Source organism: Neovison vison, chromosome 11 (assembly GCF_020171115.1).
Source record: "Neovison vison isolate M4711 chromosome 11, ASM_NN_V1, whole genome shotgun sequence".
NCBI classification, from domain to species: Eukaryota; Metazoa; Chordata; class Mammalia; order Carnivora; family Mustelidae; genus Neogale; species Neogale vison.
Genome location: NC_058101.1, coordinates 103,329,956 through 103,353,097, shown reverse-complemented (window position 1 = coordinate 103,353,097; position 23,142 = coordinate 103,329,956). Strand labels below are relative to the sequence as shown.

At 40.2% G+C, this 23,142-nt stretch overlaps 1 protein-coding gene across 1 annotated transcript in view; it reads left to right on the top strand.

Moving 5' to 3' along the window:
- The first annotated feature begins 347 nt into the window (after positions 1–347).
- The window catches only part of ARHGEF38 (Rho guanine nucleotide exchange factor 38), a 132,819-nt gene continuing 110,024 nt past the window's right edge, over positions 348–23,142 (top strand). Inside the window, exon 1 of the mRNA XM_044224362.1 lies at positions 348–661. Within this exon, the coding sequence (XP_044080297.1) occupies positions 466–661 (196 nt within the window). The 5' untranslated portion in view covers positions 348–465. The remainder of the gene's footprint in view (positions 662–23,142) is intronic.

Below are 23,142 nucleotides of genomic sequence, written 5' to 3'. Positions count from 1 at the left end.
CACAGTGTCCCAGTGCATCTGTCCACACCCACAGGCACACATTAAACCCACAAGCCGCAGGTTACACTCCCAGGTGCTGCCCTTCTGCCCTGCCCCACCTTGTTCTTCCCTTTTCCCCCAACCCCCAGCCTCGCCTTGTGTGTGTGGCACACAATGGGATTTTTGTTTGCTCCCGTAGCATGTGACAAAGCAGTCCCTGCTTTGCCTAGCTCTGTGCTTCAGGTCTCTCAGGTAACAGGTGGCAGCTTCCCTGCTGGATTCTAGGTATAAAAAAGAATGACCTCATAGGGGTGGAGCTCTGGGACTCCGTACAGGTGGCAGTCACAGCCAGGTAACCCTGGAGTGAAGCCGTTTAGAAAGAAGGGGGCAGTTAAACTCGTTACTCTGGTGGCTTCAACTCTGACTCCAAGACACTGCAACAAACAGCCATTGCCTACAAGTCTCCAGAGCTTGTCTTTGCCTCAGATGGAGCCCAAAGAAGCCACTGGGAAAGAGAACATGGGCACCAAGAAGAAGAATCTGACCTTCTTAAGGCCCAGGCTCTATATGCTGGAGAGAAGGAAGACTGACACAGTGGTTGACAGCAGTGTTTCTGGGGACCACTCTGGTACCTTGAGGAGGAGCCAGTCTGACAGGACGGAATACAACCAGAAACTTCAAGGTAACCAACACAGATCAATCATACTAGGTTATTGCATTCCCAGCTCTGTTGTCCTACTCTTACATAGGCAAAGAGATCACTTAAGGCAAAGGAGAAAAATTGAACATTATCTTCTGTGAAGGAGGGAAATAAAGTAAATAGGAACATTTTTTAAAAATAAGAAAAATGAAAATAAATGTCACTCATAAATTATAGGAAAAAAATCTATTATGTGCTTCGATAGTTAGTGAATCAATTCTGAATTACTCTGAATATATATTTTTCCTGGTGAGATTAATATTTTTTTCTGCTGTCCTCCTCCCTTCCTTCTCCCTTCTCCAGGCGATTTAACAACTGGGAAGCTCTAGAGAGCAAATGATTTAGAAACTGACAATAGGTAGTTTCTCTCAATAGATAGGTGTGGGATGTCACACCATGAGGTCTATCTAGGTAATTGTACTGAGCTGTGATTGTGATTATCTTAAATAGGGGCATGAGACTGCAGTCATGTCTGTGAAAGAGAGGAATGTTAGTCATTGGATTGGTATAACAGGATTTGTTGAAGATCACATAGGTGTTCATTCCTTTAGAGTGAATCGAATGGCTTCCAAATTTGGTAAGGGATATTTAACATGCTTAGACTGAATGACTTTTGAGGAAATAACTTCAGTTTATTTTGTGATGGTCATAAGAGTGTTGGACATATAACAGTTATTATAAAATGTCCAGTTTAAGGCCCCAAGTGTCTAGCCCTTCCCATCCACCCTCTCTTTTCCTCCCTTTCTCTTGAAGTTCACTTGTTTGAGTAAACTTCATTTTGTTGTTGATTGTGCAATGTTTTAAGTATCCACTGCAGCACCTATTATGTGATCCCCAGAAACTGTCACTCCCGCTCTGAGCGCACTATGTGTTTGAGCTCTTATAATTCCAGCATGGGCTCTTACTCTGGATGGACAATTTATGATGAGGCTAGAAAGACCAATGGAACACACTTGAAATTAGTAGGTCTCTTTCCAAAAAAGGAAAAAAAAAAAAAAGGAAAAGTAAAGAAAAAGAAAGAAGAAAGAAATGCTCAGACTTCATTATGCAAATTAATTAAATTAAATGCATTTAAATGAAATCTTTAAAGATAACTACTGTGAATTAAGGCTTTAAAAAGAAAATCCTGATGGCTCAGGGTTAAAGTACAGTCAAGTCTTATCCTTAAAGGACTTTTTTAAAAAGGGCAGTGGGGTATTGTTCAATCTTTGAAATTAATTTTTCTCAAGGCAATGGATATGTTGGCAAGAATTTAAATTTTAAAGTCATACACATTTGTCTTGCAATTCTGGATCTTAATTTATAACCTATAAGATTTTGAGCAAATTACTTCTAATTTCTGAGCCTCAGTTTCCCTACCTGTGAAAGTGGAACTGATACCACATACTGTTGCTGGGGTAATGAAATCAGAAGATTACGTGAAACGCCTGGCATATTGGCTTAAATATGGTGCATGCTAAACAAAGAGCTATTTTTTTTTAAATTTTAGGAATAATGGGAAGAATAATGACAGAATAAGACTTTGTTCTATTAATCAAATTTACTAATTTACTGATCTATTTCAACTCTTCTTCTGTCTTTTGATGAAGAGACCACATAAATTCAGTAAAAGCACATGGCTTTATCTCTAATAACATGTTTATTCTGTCTGAGATTCACTAATTCAGCAACTTTTTGGTCCAGATTTTCCATTAGCAAAATAAAAATGGAAAATGCTTTTTGCTATTCACTTCCTAATCTTAGTTTAAATAAAATAAATAAATACATCTGTGGCCACAAAAGACAGCAGATGTTTGTTGGTTACTTTGCAGAAGACCTCAGGTTGCTGCTTATGTACTCCATTGGTTTTGTGGTTTCCCTCTGCCTTGATGGATCCTGTCTTTGAAGCTAGAAGAAGAGACTTGGGAGTTAACCCATGTTCCTAGAATTGTTTGTGTAGGAGACAAATCATCAGGAAGTGGAGAGAAGCACATGAGAGCTGTAAAGATAGGTTGGCTCCTGATAAGTAACTGTAACTCTTAATAAAATCCTAGGGACGCCTGAGTGGCTCAGTGGGTTAAGCCGCTGCCTTCGGCTCAGGTCATGATCCCAGGGTTCTGGGATCGAGTCCCACATCGGGCTCCTTGCTCGGCAGGGAGCCTGCTTCTCCCTCTGCCTCTGCCTGCCTCTCTGTCTGCCTGTGCTCACTCGCTCTCTCTCCCTCTGTCTCTGACAAATAAATAAATAAAATCTTTAAAAAAAAAAAAAATAAATAAAATAAAATAAAATCCTAGTCTGATGTGTAACCCCTAATAGAGCTTTTAGTAAGACTCTTCTGTAACTGCTTTGGCTTCAGTAGAAAACATTTTCTCATTAACATTCGAAGCACAGTTCTGTTGGGTTTACACTCTAGTCTGCATTATATCCATTGTCATGCAGGTGGATACTAAATCACCTTAAGAAGGTTTTGTTGGTTTGTTTTGTTTTGTTTTGTTTAATTGCAATGCCAAGAGTTTTTCCTCTGCCTACCTTGGAACTGGTAGTTCCCTGGGAGGCATTGAATAAAGATTGGAGCTGGTTAGAGCCTTCCGATGGATGGCCCAAAGCAACTGTGAGGTCACACCATGCTTTTCAATGCTGCAAAGAGGCCTTAGATTACTTAGCCAGAGTCCTTCAGTGCTGTGTTGCTATTTGAGTAATATGGTTCACTGCTCTGTCTCTTTGAGCAAATTCTCTGGGTTCTAGGAAATCTGTGACCTTTCTTTGGTGCCCCTGAGCTCACCTCTTAACTCATACTACACAGTCTACTTGTTCAATTCACTTTCTGGCTGACATCACTTTAGTAATGTGAATCCTAAATTGTCATTTCTTTAAAAATGGCACACCGGGTAAGAGATGCTACCAGACTAAACAAGAGAACATGGTTCTAGGGGCACTCGGATGGCTCAGACTGTTAAGCCTCCATCTTGGTTTTGGTTCAGGTCATGGTCTCAGGGTCATGAGATCAAGCCCCACATTGGGCTCCTCACTCAATAGGGAGTCTGCTAAAGATTCTTTCCCTTGTACCCCCACCCCCCGCTCAGGTGCATGTGTGTGCACTCTCTCTCTCAAATAAATAAATCTTTTTTTAAAGAAAGAACATGGTTCTAATGAGATTATCATAAAATCTCTGTAGAAGGTTGAGATCACAACATAGTCATTAAGCCTCAAATTTTGCAATAATAGACCTTTGCTAGGTTACTCTTCATGACTCCTGTATTCCTTCAACAGATTTGTTCAGTTAATTAGCATTTATTGAGTATGTTATGTGGTGAGCAAAACCAGAATATGTGCCAGGGATTACAATTACAAAATCATTAAGAAAAAAAAAGTGTCTGACCTTTACTCTAAAGGGGCTTAAAGCCTCATTGGGAAAGATAAGACTGGTGAACAAATGCAATAAAGTGGCATGAGAGAGGACAGGTGGCTTCAGTGGGTTCGTAAAAGGAGGAAATGGTCTGTTCAAGTTTGGGCAGGGGAGGTTGGAAAACATTGCTGTTAAAAGAGTTGATAAGGTGGGTCCCGGGAGGAAAGCAGAATGGAGAGAGAAGCCTGTTTTCACTTCTTCATTGTACTTACCATCTCTGGAATTATGTAGTTTGTTTCCTTGTTTATGCCTGTTACTGACCCCCACTTCCTCTCTCATCTCTCATCCCCCCTTCCATGAAAGAGACCCTATCTGTCTGGGTAAATGGTCCATCTCCACACTTAGAATCATGCCCTGCCCACCACCAGGGCTCAGTGTCTTCCAAGTGGAATGAGCCCTCATTCCACTTGCTCAGCTGGTCCCGGTAGGGACTCGCGTGAGCTGGTCCTGGTAGGGAATCCGTGTGAGCAAAGGCATCGGAGCCTGACTTAATCGCCCTCCCATCTTTGAAAGTGAGGATACATGTGCCCATTAATCAAGATGACTCTTCAGCAAAAAAGAAATGAACATATTAGGGATGAAAATGTCCAGAATTGCCTAGATAACCAATACTTAGTGGAAGCCTATTTCATTCCTGACCCTACCTTTTACAGCACAGCAGACCCTACTTCAGCTCATTCCTCTTCTTCCATTCATCGCAAGCGCGGCATCACCCTAGCCTCCAGCTAGCTCCGCTCCTCGTTACCATTTCCCCGGGAGTCACGGAGAGTGGTCAAGGCAGGGGAAACTCACTAGCTGATTTATTAACACTCTTTTCCTTGGGAAATGATTTCGTGTATGATTATATGTGTGAAGTATACATTTGAAATACTCCTCATTTAAAAGTTATGTACAAGTGTGTCTGTATGTATGCAGATTGTCTACAGTATGTGAAGATAGTTGCGTATGTGTACTTGAGAGATTTTTCTGTAATGATTAAAACTTTTATAAAAACTTTACTAACATTCGGTGGCCTTTTCTGAAAACCCTACATGGTTGACATTCCTGTATTACAGGTCTCCTCTCAGTGTGGGTGATATTGGATAACTATTTATGTCCCCTCCAGAATTACATGTTAAAGGTTAATCCTCAATGTGATGTTATTTGGAGGTGGGGTTTTGGGGAGGTAATCAGGTCAGGAGAGTGAAACCCCACTGAATGGGGTTAGTACCTTATAAGAACAAGCATGAGAGACCTTGTTCCCTCTCTCTCTGCTCTCTGCCATGTGAGGATCTGAAAAGACAGTCATGTATCAGCTAGGAAGGGGGCCCTTACTAGACACAAGATCTGCCCTGCACTCGGAAGAGCCACAAGAAATAAATGTTTGTTGTTTAAGCCACCCACTCTACGGTATTTTTATTTCAGCAGCACAAGCAGACTAAGAAAGTGGGCCAGTTACTTTTATTCTATATGACCATACTATTCTATATGGCCATAACCAAACATGGTTAGTTATAACTTATAAGAAGCATAAGAAGGATAAGCAAGTTATACCTTTACTTGTCAAGTATCAGGTGAAAGAGTGAGAGTTGGTGGGTAAAATGTCATTACTGTTGCTAGTAACACTCGTCCAATCCACATCTCCAGTTCATAGTAGGTTAATGGTATTTTCTTTTTCCTTCCTTCCTTCCTTCCTTCCTTCCTTCCTTCCTTTTTGCAAAGACTGTTACAGCACTCATATTAAGAAAGGTTTGCTTCATTGTTTTTATTAAAGTCTAAAGTGTTTTTACTCTGGTGATGATAAGGAACCAACCGTCCACATGAACGTCATATAGAGTAACATATATTGCAGAATGAAGACAAATGGTTCAATAATAAGTTAGATGTGGTAAGATAATGGAAACACTTAATTTGTAATGATTTTTAAGGATACAGACCAATCTGTAGGTGAGCAGGAGGGCAGTTAACACTGGAAGATTTGGTGATCTGGTCTAGTGAAGGGTAGAAGAAAACTAATTGTGCAGCTGTCTGGGCACATTTCTCTCCTAGTACTGCCAGCCCTTTGTGCTCCTCCTGTCCTCTGAGTATTAAGTAGGCCCTTTTTTACGTGCCTCTGTATGCCTTTTAGTGAAGTGGGAAATATTTGGGTCAGTAATGAAATACCAGGGTAAGTAAGGTGTTTTTCATAGTTTGAAGGGTAAATCTTTATCAAAGTCAAGACACTTATAAATCTAAGCAATTTCTGTCTCATCACATGCATAGAAGCCAAAAAAAAGCATGATATATTACGTTCCTTCTTTTTTCGTAAAGGTGTTTTACAGTTTGGGGAAGAGTTATTTTAATTAAGTAGAAGGCGAATTCCAGGAATCAAGAAGTTGGAACTGTTCCATTATAATCACATTGCGATAAGAAAACTTATTCCTGTGTCCTACTTACAGGACACTAGATACAACTTTCTTAAAGGTAGCAAATCCAGCTTCTTTTTTTTTAATTTTTAAATTTTTAATAAACATATAATGTATTTTTATCCCCAGGGGTACAGGTCTGTGAATCATCAGGTTTACACATTTCACAGCACTCACCTTAGCACAAACCCTCCCCAATGTCCATATCCCCACCACCTTCTCCCATCCCCCCTCCCCCCAGCAACCCTCAATCTGTTTTTTGAGATTGAGTCTTTTATGGTTTGTCTCCCTCCTGATCCCTTCTTCTTTCATTTTTTCTTTTCTTACCCTCCAAGCCCCCACATCGCATCTCCACTTCCTCATATCAAGGAGATCATATGATGGTTGTCTTTCTCTGATTGACTTATTTCACTAAGCACAATACCCTCTAGTTCCATCCACATTGTCACAAATGGCAAAATTTCATTTCTTTTGATGGCTGCATAGTATTATGTTGTGTGTGTGTGTGTGTGTAGATATATATATATATCTTCTTTATTCATTCATCTGTTGATGGACATCTAGGTTCTTTCCATAGTTTGGCTATTGTGGACATTGCTGCTATAAACATTCGGGTGCACGTGCCCCTTCAGATCACTGTATCTTTAGGTTATATACCCAGTAGTGCAATTGCTGGGTCATAGGGTAGCTCTATTTTCAGTTTTTTGAGGAACCTCCACACGGTTTTCCAGAGTGGTTGCACCAGCTTGCATTCCCACCAACAGTGTAGGAGGGTTTGCCTCTCTCCGCATCCTTGCCAGCATCTGTCATTTCTTGACTTGTTAATTTTAGCCATTCTGACTGGTGTGAGATGGTATCTCATTGTGGTTTTGATTTGTATTTCCCTGATGCCAAGTGATGTGGAGCATTTTTTCATGTGTCTGTTGGCCATCTGGATGTCTTCTTTGCAGAAATGTCTGTTCATGTCCTCTGCCCATTTCTTGATTGGATTATTTGTTCTTTGGGTGTTGAGTTTGCTAAGCTCTTTATAGATTTTGGATACTAGCCCTTTATCTGATATGTCGTTTGCAAATATCTTCTCCCATTATGTCAGTTGTCTTTTGATTTTGTTAACTGTTTCCTTTGCTGTACAAAAGCTTTTGATCTTGATAAAGTCCCAATAGTTCATTTTTGCCTTTGCTTCTGTTGCCTTTGGCGATGTTCCTAGGAAGAAGTTGCTGCGGTTGAGGTCAAAGAGGTTGCTGCCTGTGTTCTCCTCAAGGATTTTGATGTGCAAATCCAGTTTCTAATTGCATTTTTTTGTCCACAAAAATTGTGAGTTTATCAAAACAAGAAATGAGAAATCAAAAGGGAGGGAGGGAGGAATGGAAGAAAGGAAGGAAGGAGAGAGGAGGAGGGAGAGGGACATGTTGGGGAGGGAGAGAGAGAGAGGGAACTCATATGTATGAAGCAAGAATAGAACTGCACCTTAAAATAATGATGGAGTTGGGGAAAGATGGCTAAGATTTAAGCAACATTTGTATTTGTTTCTGTAGATACAGGAAAGGAAAAAAAAAACACCTCTTTTTGTAGAAGTACCTTTTCTTGACATAACCATGCTAACTTCAATTTTGTGGGTATTGATTTCCTGGGAAGGGTGAAATTATTCCAAGAACTGCTGAACTTCTAAGCAATATTCCCCATAGAACCAGGCAAGACCTGGCATCAGGTTGTGCCTTAATGTGTCTCTCTGGGACTCCCTTTCCACTAAGAAGGTGAGGAGTCTATGGGGCCAAAGCTACTGACTACTGACACCCTTCCCTTTATTTTTAGACCAAGTTTTGGGTACTTGGGACCATGGAACTTTCTGTTCAACAGGCCTAAATACTGGCTCCGAGGCCTGCTGGGACCCCTTCCGATCCCACCTTCCTTGGAGCAGACTGTGGTTGCTGGTGTACACACCCTTGGGCCTGTGGGGGCAGTTGATCATGAAGGTGTGTCTGGAGCTTGGTGGAGCTGGGGTATTCACACCATGCCTGCTCAGCCCCTTGTGGAAGGGAGAGAGCTGAGAGAGGAAGAGTAGGGATACAGGCCTCGGGACTTGGGAAGGGTGAATGTGCCCCAGGGCCTCCTACTGGATTTTGGCATGAAACTCTGAGGGAGCTGAAAAATCTAAATTTGACCTTGACCTTCCAGATAATTATGAAGGTATATTTACTAACATAGGAAGCTATAACACATTTTATTCAACAGTTTGCTTGCTTCACTCAAAACTGTTAAATACGTAGACATGATGTGTTAGCCTCCGTTTGTACACTCAAGAGGGGCTGCTTATGAGTGGCATTTGGTAGTAAGCTATGTTTCAGATGGGCCCTTATTCTATACGAGGGTGAAGAGCTAGAGGGAAGGAAAGGCAGGGAGAAGCGACTGTCATCTGCTTGTAACTGTGCTGGCCTGGGGACTTTCACTCGCTATTATTTAATCCCAGCACCTTTTCAGTGCTGGCCTCATCGTTGGAAAAATAGGTGTGTAGGGGAGGAAAGACGTCCTTCTACCCACCTGGGCTCCATAGCTGGGCCTAGGAAATCAATAGGAGAAAAGGTGTACAAGTGTGTTAATTTTAAATATTACCTGCTGGGCAGTACACAGAGGAAAAAAAAAAAAAGAGCACGTATACCCTCAAATGGTGAGATTTGAGAGCTTTATAGCGGTAAAGTGTGGATGGGAATGGGGAACGTAGGGGAGAGTACATCACTTTAGGAAAGAGACGGGGTCCTGAGAAGAACAGATAGAGATGTAATAGTTTGTGACAAAGCTTGTCTGGGTGTGGTCAGCTTTAGTTCTTTCTCCTGTGGTAAGAGTCAGTGTTCCCCAGTTGATGAAACTCTTGAGGAGAGGATTATGACATCTGAGTTCCTTTTGGAGGATCTGTCTTTAGGCAGGTAGAGGGAATGTAGAGAAAGCCTCTTCCTGAACATGTTGTTTATCAAGTGCTTTCAGCTCCAAATCAACAATAGACCAGAGCAGCATATTTTGGGGTGTCATGTCCTAAACTCCTTCAGGTAGTAGAGCTTGGATCAGAACTCAGGTCTTTCAATACTTGCATATAGGATGCATCTAATTCATTGAATTTATAGATCCTCATCTGGATGGTTTTTGTTCATTTGTTTGTTTTTTAAAAATTTTATTTATTTGACAGAAAGAGAGATAGCAAAAGAGGGAACACAAGAAGGAGGCATGGCAGGCAGAGGGAGAAATGGGGCTCAATCCCAGGACTCTGGGATCATGACCTGAGCCTAAGGCAGACATTTAACGACTGAGCCACACAGGCGCCCATCATCTAGATGGCTTATTAGTAACAAGAAGTCAAAGCAATTTGAGGATTGCAGTACATGTTTTGTAATGTGGTGACATTCCTCTGCTACAATGCCAAAGCCGGCGACCTATTACATTCTTCACTTTGGAATACATATCCTTTCTTTGGAATTATTGTGACACTCCCTTGCAAGACTGTCGCTGTTTAATAAATGCTCTTTTTGTTTAATTGTCAGGAAACAAACTTATAAAGTCATGTTAAGCAAACCTGCCCTATATTAATCACTTGGTGATCTCCATTTTCCTCTTCCTTGATTATCTCGACACTCTTTCTTTAATTTTACACTTGCTGTCACTTATTTATTTGCATCTCAAAAACTAATATACAACCCAAACCCTGAGAACCCTACAGCAATGGGGGTGGGGTGTGTGGGAGTGGGGGTGGTGGTGTGTGCATGAGCAAATGAAAGAAAAAGGAAGTATATACTGGGAACAAGCAGCTCATTATCTGGTAGGTGATATTTCCACAGAATTCTATGAAGTCAACCTAAATTGGGAATCTTAACGGCAGCAGGAGAATAGTGTTATGATTAAAAGCCTTTGTCTTGGGTTGTTCTGAACAATTGCTTTCTTGATTAATGAATCAGAGGATAAGGGAACACTCTAGGATACCTGTGCTGAGGCCCTCAATAGAGAATGTAATCTTGACTGTCTGACATCCAGTTCCGACTCAAAGAAGACTTAAAGGTCATGTCATCAAGCTACTGATGTGAGGACTCTGAGTCACTGCAGCCCCTCACAGAATTGTCTTTCCTGAATGCTTCTTAATGTGAGGCCCTCAGTGTCACTACAAAAAGCTGTCACAGATTTCTGCTTCTATCTTTGTTGTGAAATAGTTGATGAAGACATTGTTTACTTCTCTCAGTGCCATCCAGTTTTATTCAAGGAAAAACTCTGGCACCTCTTAAGAATTAGAAAATGTCTTCCTCCCAGAGAAAAACGAGCAATTTTCTGTATTTAGCTTCCTGGAGCTTAGCGTCCAATTTGTGCAAAATGCCTGGCCTTGAGAGTAGCTGTTTTCTTTGCCTAAAAGTTTCTTCCCTCAAATCTCAGCAAGGATTGGATTCTCATTATTGAGGCCTCTACTCTCCTTCTGGGACAGTCCTTCTCAGACCATCCTACCCAAAGAGGTATAGGGAAGGAAAGACATTTCCTTTATCTTCTTAGCTTCTGTGTCTGGGACCGGTAAGGTGAACTAATGAAAGATTAACTGGAAAGAAGCATATAGATTTTATCTGCTGTTAAATTGTTTACATGGCATGGAAGACATCATAGAAAGAAGTGAAAATCCCAAAGAAGCAGTTAGACCCATGCTTATATAGCACTTTTTTTTTTAAGATTTTATTTACTTATTTGACAGAGAGAGATCACAGTAGGCAGAGAGAGAGGAGGAAACAGGCTCCCTGCTGAGCAGAGAGCCCGATGCGAGGCTCGATCCCAGGACCCTGTGATCATGACCTGAGCCGAAGGCAGCGGCTTAACCCACTGAGCCACCCAGGCGCCCCTATAGCACTTTTTTAAAGGTTGTTTTTTTTTTTTTAAATTTATTTGATAGAGGGCAAGAGAGAGAGATAGTAAAAGAGAGAGAACACAAGCAAGGGGAATGGCAGAGGGAGAGAGAGAGGCAGGCTCCCCGCTGAGCAAGGGGCCTGATGGGACTCAATCCCAGAACCCAGGGATCATGGCCTGAGCTGAAGGCAGACGCTTAACCAACTGAGCAACCCAGGTGCTCAAAAACGATACCATTTTAACAAAAAGGGATAAGTTGTGGAGACCTGAGAAGACAAGGGAAAAGGGGCTTGGCCTAGGGGTGTGGAATTGTGGGAAAGTGAACAGGAAATATGTGGTGGGAACTCATGGAATATAAGGGTGATTTTTAGTGAGCTTTGTACAGACTCATCTTGATGTCAACTCCCCATCTCTAGTAATAAGAATGCTCTCTTCCTGATAGTGGGAGGCCATCTTTCTCACAAGAAGTGTATACTTTGTTTTTAAGTACAAAGTGGGAAGAAGGAGAGCCCTTCCTACTTATGGTATTTCCCAGCTGCCTTCAGCTATTTCCAGGTGTTCAGGGCCTTCTGAGGTCTTCGTACCACCTACTGCCCTCTAAAATTACTCTATCCCATTTTCACCTCTTCTCCATTTGAATATAATTCTCCTTGGAGAATTCTCCTTGGAAATTTAGTCTTATTTTAACACTTAAGCAGTGCCTGGTATATGATAGAAGCTCAGGTCAATGACTAAAAAATATTAAGTGACTAATTACAACTATATTGAACCTTATTATTGATAGATTCATCTTTATGATTCTGTCATTCCCATCTCCCCATTGCCTCATTGTAGTCAATTTTTGGATTAATTGCTCTAAATTCTTTTACTGTAAAAGGGGAGACATTATAAATAAATCCAATGAAACAAGAAAAAAAATAGTATCTTGGCCAAAGAAATGAGATCCCAGTTTTAATAAATTTATTCAACAAGCTTTTGCTTGGTGTTCATATGGACCACATATTGACTAGATCCTGAGAATATAGAAATACATCAGAAGCAAACCCCATCCATTGAGTAACAGGCAATGAACCAATAATTGTAGCAATGTGGTAAGTGGCTGAAGTGTGTGGCTGCAGGTTGAGGGTCTGGGTTGCAGGTTCTGGAATGGGGAGTAGGGTGCAGGAGCTTCTTACATTCCTGTGACCTCCCCGCCAACCTGGGGAAGAGAAGGGAAAGGCACAGAATTGGGAGAGAAGAAGTTACACTCTGATCTGGTCTCAATGGAAGCCTTAGCCTACAAGTCCTATAGATAATATGATCCTTCAGAGTTGTTGCCAGTGGTATGAAGGGCCTGGGCCCTACATCACCCTTCAAGTGGCTGGGGCACCTTGGTAAGGAGGTATGACCTGGGAGATGGTCTTACCTGAAATAGTTCCTGAAGAGGGCCTGTCTGCTGGGGGCTCACCCTGCAGCTCAGGCAAGAAGTCTTTTGCTCCTGAAGGGGAAAACTGATCATCTCCTCACAGCATCCATCTCATATTAAGTCATTATTACTATATTAGTGGTTATTATTCTATTAGAGCTACAATAAAGCAATATAAGAATTTGATGAGGAAAAGCTTTATCACCTCTCTAAAATGTCAAAAGTAGAGACATTGAAATCTGAATCTTAAATTCCAGTTTGGATTGTTTGGGTGCATGGGGGTGATGGGCATTCCAGACAAAGGGATTAAATATTACTCAGCCATCAGGAAGGATGTATACCTATCATTTTCATCAAGCACAGAAAGGTAAGTATCATACAGCTTCACTTATTTGTGGAACTTAAGGAATAGCATGGAGGGCATTAGGAGAAGGAAGGGAAAAATGAAGGGGGGTGGGGAATCAGAGTGGGAAACAAACCATGAGAGACTATGAACTCTAGGAAACAAACTGAGGGTTTCAGAGGGGTGAGGGATAGGGAATGGGTTGGCCTGGTGATGGGTATTAAGGAGGGCATGTGTTGCAATGAGCCCTGGGTGTTATATGCAAATAATGAGTCATGGAACGCTTAAAAAAAAAAAAAAGTGTCCTACTACATGGGAATAAGGCATTAAAACTAGTTTCCCTGTTTGAGGGTTCACTTATAAGTGAAAAAATGGTACTAACACCACCTGAGCAGGTGTACTAGGCACATAGGTGCATTATGTCATTTTACGCTCCAAACAACTTTGCAAAGAATGTATTGTCCTGATAATGTTCTGACGATAATGGATCCTAGCAGGATCAAAAGCCCCCAAAGCACAAAACAAAACAGATACTGTCATGTATTTATAGATGATAACACTAAGGTTAAGAGAGATATCGCCATCTGTCCCACAGCCACATAGCTAGTAATGGTGAAGACGAAGTTTCACTGAAGTTTTCTTGGCTCCAGCGTATATGCTTTTTCAACCACCATGTAGTCTCCATTGTTCTAACAGTAGTTTTTGTTTTTTGTTTTATTTTAAGATTTTTTTAAAAAATTTATTTGACAGACAGAGATCACAGGTAGGCAGAGAGGCAGGCAGAGAGAAGCGGGGGAAGCAGGCTCCCTACTGAGCAGACAGCCCAATGTGGGGCTCGATCCCAGGACCCTGGGGTCATGACCTGAGCTGAATGCAGAGGCTTCAACCCACTGAGCCACCCAGGTGCCCCCTAACTGTAGTTTTTAGTACTTGTACCTGTTTCGTGATTTATTTTTACGGAATTGACTGATTTTGATAAAATTTTGGTCAAGACTCGAAAACATCAAGAGACTCTTAATTTCTGCTAGTACATTCATCTACAATCATGAGGTAAACAGTGACCAACAAGCGTATTCCAGTGGCTGTATTATTTTATGCTTTTCAACCAAACATTATATGTGGATGGAAGTTAGAAAGACACACAACTGCAGTGATGAGGCATATGCTGTCTAGATTTACTAGAATATTCCACTCTAAGAATACAAGTCTCATTATTTGAATTATTTCATCTTGGAAAGCTACTCTTCATCACTGACAACAGAGCTAACAGCAGGATGAGGACATTTGCTGAAAAACCAATGGGACATCAAACCATACTGCTCCTCTGGCATAACAGTCCGCAATGCTTTTCCATGTTCAGATTGTCTAGGAGTTTTTCAAGACAACCCATTATGAAAAAAATAAAAAGTAAATTTATTTTTCAGTTTTATCTTTTGAAAATATTTGTTTTTGAGTATTCTTTGTAATATACATGATGCCTTAATACTATACATGTATTAGAGATTCATGCTCAAAACAGTTTGACACATGATAAAAAAAAAAAAAAACTGGGTATGAGGGGTACCTGAGTGGCTCAGTCAGTTAAGTGCCTTGGACTCCGGTCATGATCTCAGGGTCCTGGGATCAGATCCCATGTCAGGGTTCCCTGCTCAGGGGGGAATCTACTTCTCCCTCTCTCTCTGCCCCACCCCCCCCACCTGTGTGCGCTCTCTTTCTCTCTCTCTCTCTCTAGCTCTCTTTCTCAAATAAAATTTTTTTTAAAAGTGAGGATGTTGGTGGGTATTAAGGAGGGCACATATTGCATGGAGCACTGGGTGTGGTGCATAAACAACGAATTTTGGAACGCTGAAAATAAATAAAATAAAATAAAACTGGAGATGAAATTATGACCATGCTACAACATGAATGAAGCTTGAAGACACAAAAGAAAAAATATTGCATGATTCCACTTACATGATGTACCTAGAGTAGTCAGAGTCATAGAGGCAGAAAGTGGAATGGTGGTAGCCAGAGGCTAGGGAACAGGAGAGTGGGGGCATAGTGTTCAGTGAGTACAGAGTTTCAGATTGGGAAAATGAAAGAATTCTAGGGATGGGTGATAAACTTAATGCAGCTGAGCTGTACACTTAGAAACAGTGGACAGGGTACTTTGCTGTTATGTACTAAAAAATAATGAACGGTGGAGATCCCAGTTTATAACAATGGATATAAGGCCTCCCTTACAACTTGACCTCATCTTTTCATGCTCATCTCTGTGGACAGTTTTTCTTTGTGCTGGTACACCTTGCTGTGTGCTGTTTCTTAAGCCTGGAGTGCTCTCCCTCAGCCTGTTTGCTTCATAAACCCCTACTCATCTTTTCAAATCAATTCCTCTGAGTCATTACACATAAAAGACATGTGTATTGCATTCTCTATGCATTCCTCATATTCACTATTTACACGCCAATGTCTCTTTTACTTGATCAAACTTCTCGAGGACAGGAACACTTGTATCTTCAAGACTGGGGAAAAGGCTGACCAGTACTTAACGATCCTTTTGGTGAGTAAATGAGTGTGTCAATGAATAAAGACAGAATAGTTAGTAGGTGGCGTAGCAGTTACGCAGTGGACATCCTGGATGGGGACAGGAGGCCTTTCCTGCGATGGGGTCCTTGGAAGCCATGTCCTGATCACTTCACTTATGTCAGGGTCACCGTTCCTGGATATGGATTTAACCTGGACGATATTTAAGCCAGACAAAATTAACCAATGTTTATCTCATCTCAAAATCCTCTTTTCTATATTGTGTTTTGTTGGATCATCCTTACAGTCCTGCCCTCATTAGCAAGGGCATACAAAAATCACATCTGCTTCATGTTGGAGGACCTACAGGTTCTTCCTTGGAATGCAATCTTACATGCTTAAAAGCAGATACGGATAAGGAAATTAAATTACTTTTGGTCTGGGGAAATGAAAGATTCTAAAAAGTGATTCGCTCCTTTTCTTTGTTAACCAGTCTATACATCTAAAAATAGAAATAATGTACATAAAAATAGTTGAGTACTGACTAGAGTTTGACTTGCTTGCGAATGCCACACCAATGAGACATTTAGGATTGTTGTTATGTTACAATGGTGCTACAGGTTTTAAAATATTCAAATCATAACCAAACATTTAAAAAATACTACAGTTATAATCTCACAGGGTGCTTTGGCTTCATTATTCTGAGCATTTCTGCATAGAGTGCAATATTAAATTAAGATGGGAAATTAGATTTCTTTTAATGAAGGGGTTCTTTAAAAACAAAGTCAATACTTCCCTGACAAAATCAAAGCTTCATTATATTGTAGTCGCAAATAAGGTTTTTTATGTATTTGATTTTTCAGATGTAGAGTATAATCAACATATAACTGTAAGTAATTTTTTTTTCAGTGAATCATTAATGAAATAAGATTTTGGATTGGGATAAACCTATCAGGAAAGCTTAAGCCTTATATCATTTTTGCTATATGTTACTCTAAGTATGTACACATTTACAATGACAACAATAATTACACCAAACAAAATACTTGGGCCACCATTTGACTTATTTCAAAATATTCTCCTCCACGTTTATGCTTGTGTTCAACCTTGATGATTTTTCTGTCCTCAGATTACATCATGTGTAATAAGAGCCTGTTCATATACTCACTCTATATACTACGTACCCATACACTACACATTTATGTATAGTATATACACTTGCACATGGCTCACTGTGTTGTGTTTGATATTTGGAACCTATAGCCTGTAATAATTAAATTGAACTAAAAGAGTCTGTTTCAATTAGTCCTTAGGAAAGCCAACCCTTTTTCTCATTTGTCTAAAATCTATTAAAAAAAATGGAGAATGGTGTACTCCTCTATCTAGGTCAGTATAAAGATTTTGGCGATAAAAAGAGGGGAGAAAAGCAATCACACTCTGATAATTTGTCCACAAATTGCCCTAAATTTATGTTTACCCTAAATTCATGTAGGATTAGCAAACTGATTTTTTTAAAGAGACAACAATGATGCTTCTCCCACTCCTACACCATGACTTACTTCTATCAAGAATTCTGCTCAAAAATCACCTTAATAATGAGCCCTTCTGTGATTTATCACCATACGAGATAGTAACTACTATCCACCACCTGCTTTATCTTCTTCCACCGTGCCATATCACTATCTGGCATGGTAGATATTTCTTTATTAATCAGTTTATTGTTTCTCTTCCACCACTAAAATAGAAGTTTCACAAGGGCAGAGGGCTTTCTCTTTTTTCACTGCTGTATTGCCAGCATCTAGAACAGGATTTCCCAACAATGGCACTACTAATATTTTGGACTAGATAATTCTTTGTTGGAAAGGCACTGCCCGGTGCATTGTGGGATATTAGCAGCATCCCTTACCACCCCCCACTAGATGCCAGTCACACCCCTACTATCCCCCAACCATGACAGCCAAAAATGACTCCAGATACTGATAAATATCTCTGGGGGTAAGGGATGGGGGGTGGGGGGAGGAAAGCAAAATTGCTGGCTGAGATTTACTGATCTAGAACAATGCCTGGCACAATGACTACTCCATAAATACTCGTTGAATGGGTCCCAAACAAGTGGATGAAACCAGTATTTCTCATCAAGCCCAAACTCTGCAGTTTCCACAGTAGAACAATTGCAACAGGAAAATTGAATACAGTGAGGACGTTACAAGTGAAGTTCCCTTTCTATTCAGGCCTTAAAATTTGTCCTCTTTCACTAATCTTCTCCTGCCTCAGACTTTGAAGAAAGACATTTCCAGGAAGTCCCCATTTATTTAGTTCTAATTGTTTTGGCTGTGCGATGCTGCTCACTGGAGAGTCTGTAAATTCAAACCACTGCCGCTGAAGTATTTTTCAAGCCAGGTAAGCTTTGTTGCATTCCTCTTGGAAACCCACTCCTTTCCTTTCTGTGGCAATTAGCAGTCAGTGGAAATAAATCACATGCCCTTCGAATGAGAATAAAATATTTCCCTGCCCCAGTGTTTGAGCTTTCAAATTCTGAGCAGTGGAGGGTCTGCTCTTTCACGTTTTCACTTAATACTTCACTGGCTCCTCTCCAAAACCTGCCTGACATGCAATTATTTTCAACCTATTTCACAGAAGGCCTGCTCCATTCATCTTCCTGTGGGTCAGATTTCCATTGAAATTGATAAAAGATTTTACTGTGTGAAACTTAAGTCAGGAGGGTTCAATGTAATGCTAAGCCAAGGTTTTTTGGGTTTATGGGGGCAGACATGAAATATGGTACAGAGAGGGATGAAAGAACATCCATAATCATATCTGGGGGGTTGGTAATGATCTGTCTGGACTAAAACTCTAGATAGAATTATGGATGGTGTTTACACTGTATGGGGAGAAAGGGGACTTGCCAGGAAGGGGTGATGGTCAGAAGATCTGAATTCAATTTTTGACTCTGGTACTTAAGGTAAAAGACTTTCCTCTTTAGAAATTAGTTCCCTTTTCTACATAATGAGATAGAACTGAATGGGCTCTATCACCTTGTCGCCCCTACCTGCTATTTCCCCATTGTTCCCTGTTTCTTTAAATGCCATCGTTATGTTAACAGTCAGAAATCTGAAAGTCAGCTTTAACTTTTCTTCTCCTTTGCCCCATACACCGATTGCACACCAGGTTTACCTCCTAAATTTCTCTTGATCTCTTCAATCCTCTCTCTCCTTCCGACAACCAGACAAAGTGTAACTGCCTCCGTCTCTCCCCCCATGACTAGACTGTAGAGGTTCAAGGCCACTTTGCTTCCTCCCTACCTTCAGCCTTGGTCCCTGCCCTCTTCCCTAAAATCTGGTTCTGAGGCCAAAGTGATCTTGCAAAGAGAATCTGATCTTAGATTTAGGAGTCCTTAGAAATTTCAGATTCCTTAATTAGACCTTTGAGATATGTCCCCAGATAATTCTTCTAGACTCCGTTCCCTTACCACATTCTCTGATGTTTGCCCCTCAGTCACACTAAGCTTTTTTCAAATCTTCTTTTGCTGCCAACCCTTTGGACATACTACTCCCTTTGCTCAGGACCCTTTTCCTTCTTTATGAGTAGTCTAAAACCTTCTGATTTCATTTGTGTCACTTCTCCCACAGGCCTGAACTCCATCTACATTGTGTTATGCTTAGTACAGGTCACAGTTTATTGTAATCATATGTGTATGCAAGTTTGGTTTGCATAAACTTTCTAGAGTAGTTTTCTCTGAAATCTTTTACAGTTGCCGCTTTCGACTCCTAAGAGAGCAGCAATATTTGGCACCATGATTTTATCAGAACATTTCAAAGCATTAAAACAGTTTTCATGGAAACATGCATACTCTTACTCTCATATTTCATCGATTGATTGAAGTTTCATTAAGTTAACCTAATTACAATAAGAAGTACAACTAAATCAGGTTTGCTGCTGCACGCAACTAATTCTTGAAAAACATACAACCTAATCATTAAGTGGAGAAAGCACATGGACATCATTTGGTATGTTTTAGGAATGAGACGGGAAGTATTGATTTAGCCTGTGACTTTAATAACCTGTCTTCACTTCTAGAGTTACATTTCATAACAGAAAAAACTGATACTTTATTTACTATTATATACTCAACATAAAGCACAGTACCAGTTCATATGTGATATGTAATTTTTAAAATTGCTACTAAATTAAAAACAAGATTTAGCTCTAGAAAGTACAGAGCTTATAAAATTGCTAATACCTTCCAATTCTGATCATTTAAATTCATGTTTAATTGTGAACACCTTTATGGTTGTAATGAATTATGAATTAATTCAGGATCAGGTCCTTGTGTTGGTCTCCACAGTCAAATGACTTAGCAGGTTGCTCAGTGAGTAAGTGTTGAATGGTATACGTGTGCCTGCCTAATCTGGTCTTGGGGTTATCGGGGACAGGTGAGGGCTGGTGTTAAGGCTTTGAATACAACCTTAACCTGGGTGCATGAAAATATTAGCTCACCTCCTCCTTATTAAGAGATAAGTGAGATTTTAATATATTTACAGATATCAAAATCCATGATTATTTATTGCTAGTCATCAATAATATCAGCTAGGAACCTTCATCCAAATAAATAAGAATCTAGCATTTTAAAACTAATAACGTGTATATTTTAGCAGGACGTATATCCTATTTTAGTCATCCCCTTGCTCTTTCAACTTTCCGGAGAAGCACACCATTTTCAGTGAATTTCTCAGAAACTCATTTGCATTGATGATTTAGCTTCAGGGTAAATGGGAAAGAATTAGATTTTTAAAATTCGAGAGTTTATATTATACCAAGCAGCATTCAAGTGTCATATCCCTACCTCATTTGAATTCAGCCTGAGTAATAAGAGTGCATGTTTGGCCTGGTCCTGAACTGACTGTGTTGAAGTCTTTGCCATATTGTGCTTTTTCCCAGAGCAGGTCCAGGGTGAAGGAAGGTAATTTCCTGATGGATGCTCAATCTCCCCTCCCACCCCTGGAACATTTCCAAGAGAAAAAAAAAAAAAAAAGAGGAAAAGCAGGTGCAGCTATTCAGAACCAGATATAGGAAAATGGCAAGTAAATCATGGTCATAAAAATAATGACTGGCATTTTTTGAGAGGTTTCTGTGTGTCAGACACTGAGTTAAGCAATTTGTGTGCTTTATCTCAATTCTTAACAACTTCCCAGTAGCGAGTAGTGGTTAAAGTGCAAGTTTAGGAGCCAGACTGCCTCAGGTTTGAAGCTACTTACTGTAGTGTGACCTTGGGCCTTAACCTCTGTGTGTTTCAGCTTCCTTGTGTGTAAATAAAAGGAAGGGAATTTAAAAATCTACCTTGTAGTCCTTCTGTGAGGATTAAAGAACTAGTACAAGACAAGCTCAGCATTTACTATAAAGTGAGTACTCAAAAGAATGTTAGCCCGCATTACCATTACCATCACTATAGTTGTTACTGTCTTTGTGCAGATGAAGCAATTTCATGAGGCCAAACGACTTGGCCAAGGTCACTCAGGCTCTTGGATAGCAGGGTGGGTATCGAACTGTCTGTCTGCCAGTCCGGCACCATTCCACCACGTATCATGCAATGCACCATGATTGCAACGTAAGCAGTCGGGTGGTAGAGGACAGGGAGCCCAGGCTTCAGGGCTAAGCACATCTGGTTCAAATCCCAACATCTCTGCATCCTCTGGGAGTCACTGGGTGAATTTCACTCTATATTTGCCATGTTCAATTTAGTCATCTTTAAAATGAGGGGAGGGTCCCATTTTTAGTGTGTGAAGAAAATTAGAGGCATTGTATATTTTAATGAATGGGTACATAACAGGTACTTGATAATGGTTGCTCCTATTTTAGGCTATCACAATATATTACAACCAGTATAATTGCAATAATAGTGTATAATGTTTCAACAGCAAAAATAATTTTGAAGAATATATACTTCTATAAACAAAATGTGGTATATACATACTACGGAACATTATTCAGCCTTAAAAAGGAAGGAGATTCTGACATGTGTTACAACACAGATGAACCTTGAAAACATTATGCTGGGGCACCTCGGTGGCTCAGTGGGTTAAGCCTCTGCCTTCAGCTCAGGTCATGATCCCAGGGTCCTAGGATCAAGCCCCACATCGGGCTCTCTGCTCAGCAGGGAGCCTGCTTCCCCCCTCTCTCTGCCTACTTCTCTGCCTACTTGTGATCTCTCTCTGTCAAATAAATAAATAAATAAATAAATATTTTTTTAAAAAAAGAAAGAAAGAAAACATTGCACTAAGGGCAATCACCCACTTACATGAGGTATGGAGAGTAGCCAAATTCACAGAAACAAAAAGGAAAATGGTGGGCTGCCAGACGCTGGAGGGAGGAGGAAGTAGGGAGCTGGTGTTTAATGGGTGTGCAGCTTCAGTTTGGGAAAATGTGAAAATTCTGGAGATGGATGATGGTGATGGTCACACAACGTGAATGGACTTAATGCCGCCAAATTGGGACTCTTAAAATCGGCTAGCCTGGTAAATTTCATGTTACTTTACCACAATGAAAAGTAGGAAAAAATATATATATATCCTTCTGCAAGAGGAATACATTATTATTAAAATCACTAAGAGAAAAAGCACAGTCTTAAGAGCAGCTCCTCTTCTCCAGTCATATTTTTGACGTTTTATGTTAATTCCACTGTAAAGCCACTTAGTCTTTATGTTTTGTAAGAGTGAGAAGGTGTACTCGACTATTTTTATCCACAACATAGGTTCCTATTTGAATTGGCAGGTAAGTATTAATCAATGTAGATATTCTAACAATACTGTCAGAGGAGAAATAATATTGTTGTGACACCAAGAGAACATTTTTATTATACACATTACCTTGAAATAACATTTTTGCCAGGAAATTTGATGCGGCGTACATGTGATGCATGAGAAAAGAAGCCCAGCGAAAGTACATTAGTCATGTGAGCCGCACATGATATACAGCTCCACAGCCTGTGAGATACAAGGATATAATTAACTGTGAAGGTCATTCCATCACCAGGATCATATTTGGAACAAAGATGTATTCAGTTATGCTATTTACTCTATTTATACTTCAACTCCTCATTTTTATAAGCTTTCTTTTCTATGTGATTTTTAAAATTCCCATAAGGCCTGTTTTTCTTTATCTTTTTTCAAAAGAAAGAATGTCTTCTTCTTTTTTTTTTTTTTTAAGTTTCCTTGCATTCCAAACCCAGATCAAAACCATTGTGAATTTTGAAACATGACTTGCTTCTGACATTGAAACATTTTTCCTCTTTTTTTTTCTCTATTACTATAATAAATGTTAGATTTGGGGGGAAATTTTGGATATACTCAGAAGGCCTCGTGTATGTGTGTCTGTTCTGTACGCATGTGCTTTCCTGTTTCGTGACATTCGTACTTATTGAAGGTCCCTTTTATTCTTGCATTTGTTCTGCCTCAATAAAATACCAGCTCTAATTATCACCTTCGTCTCCCAACCTTGAGTTACATCAGACCCTCATGGACAGCAGGAGAAACAGGGAATCTCTGGTCTTTGCTCTAAGCTCTTCCAAGCCCTTGCTTTTTCTCC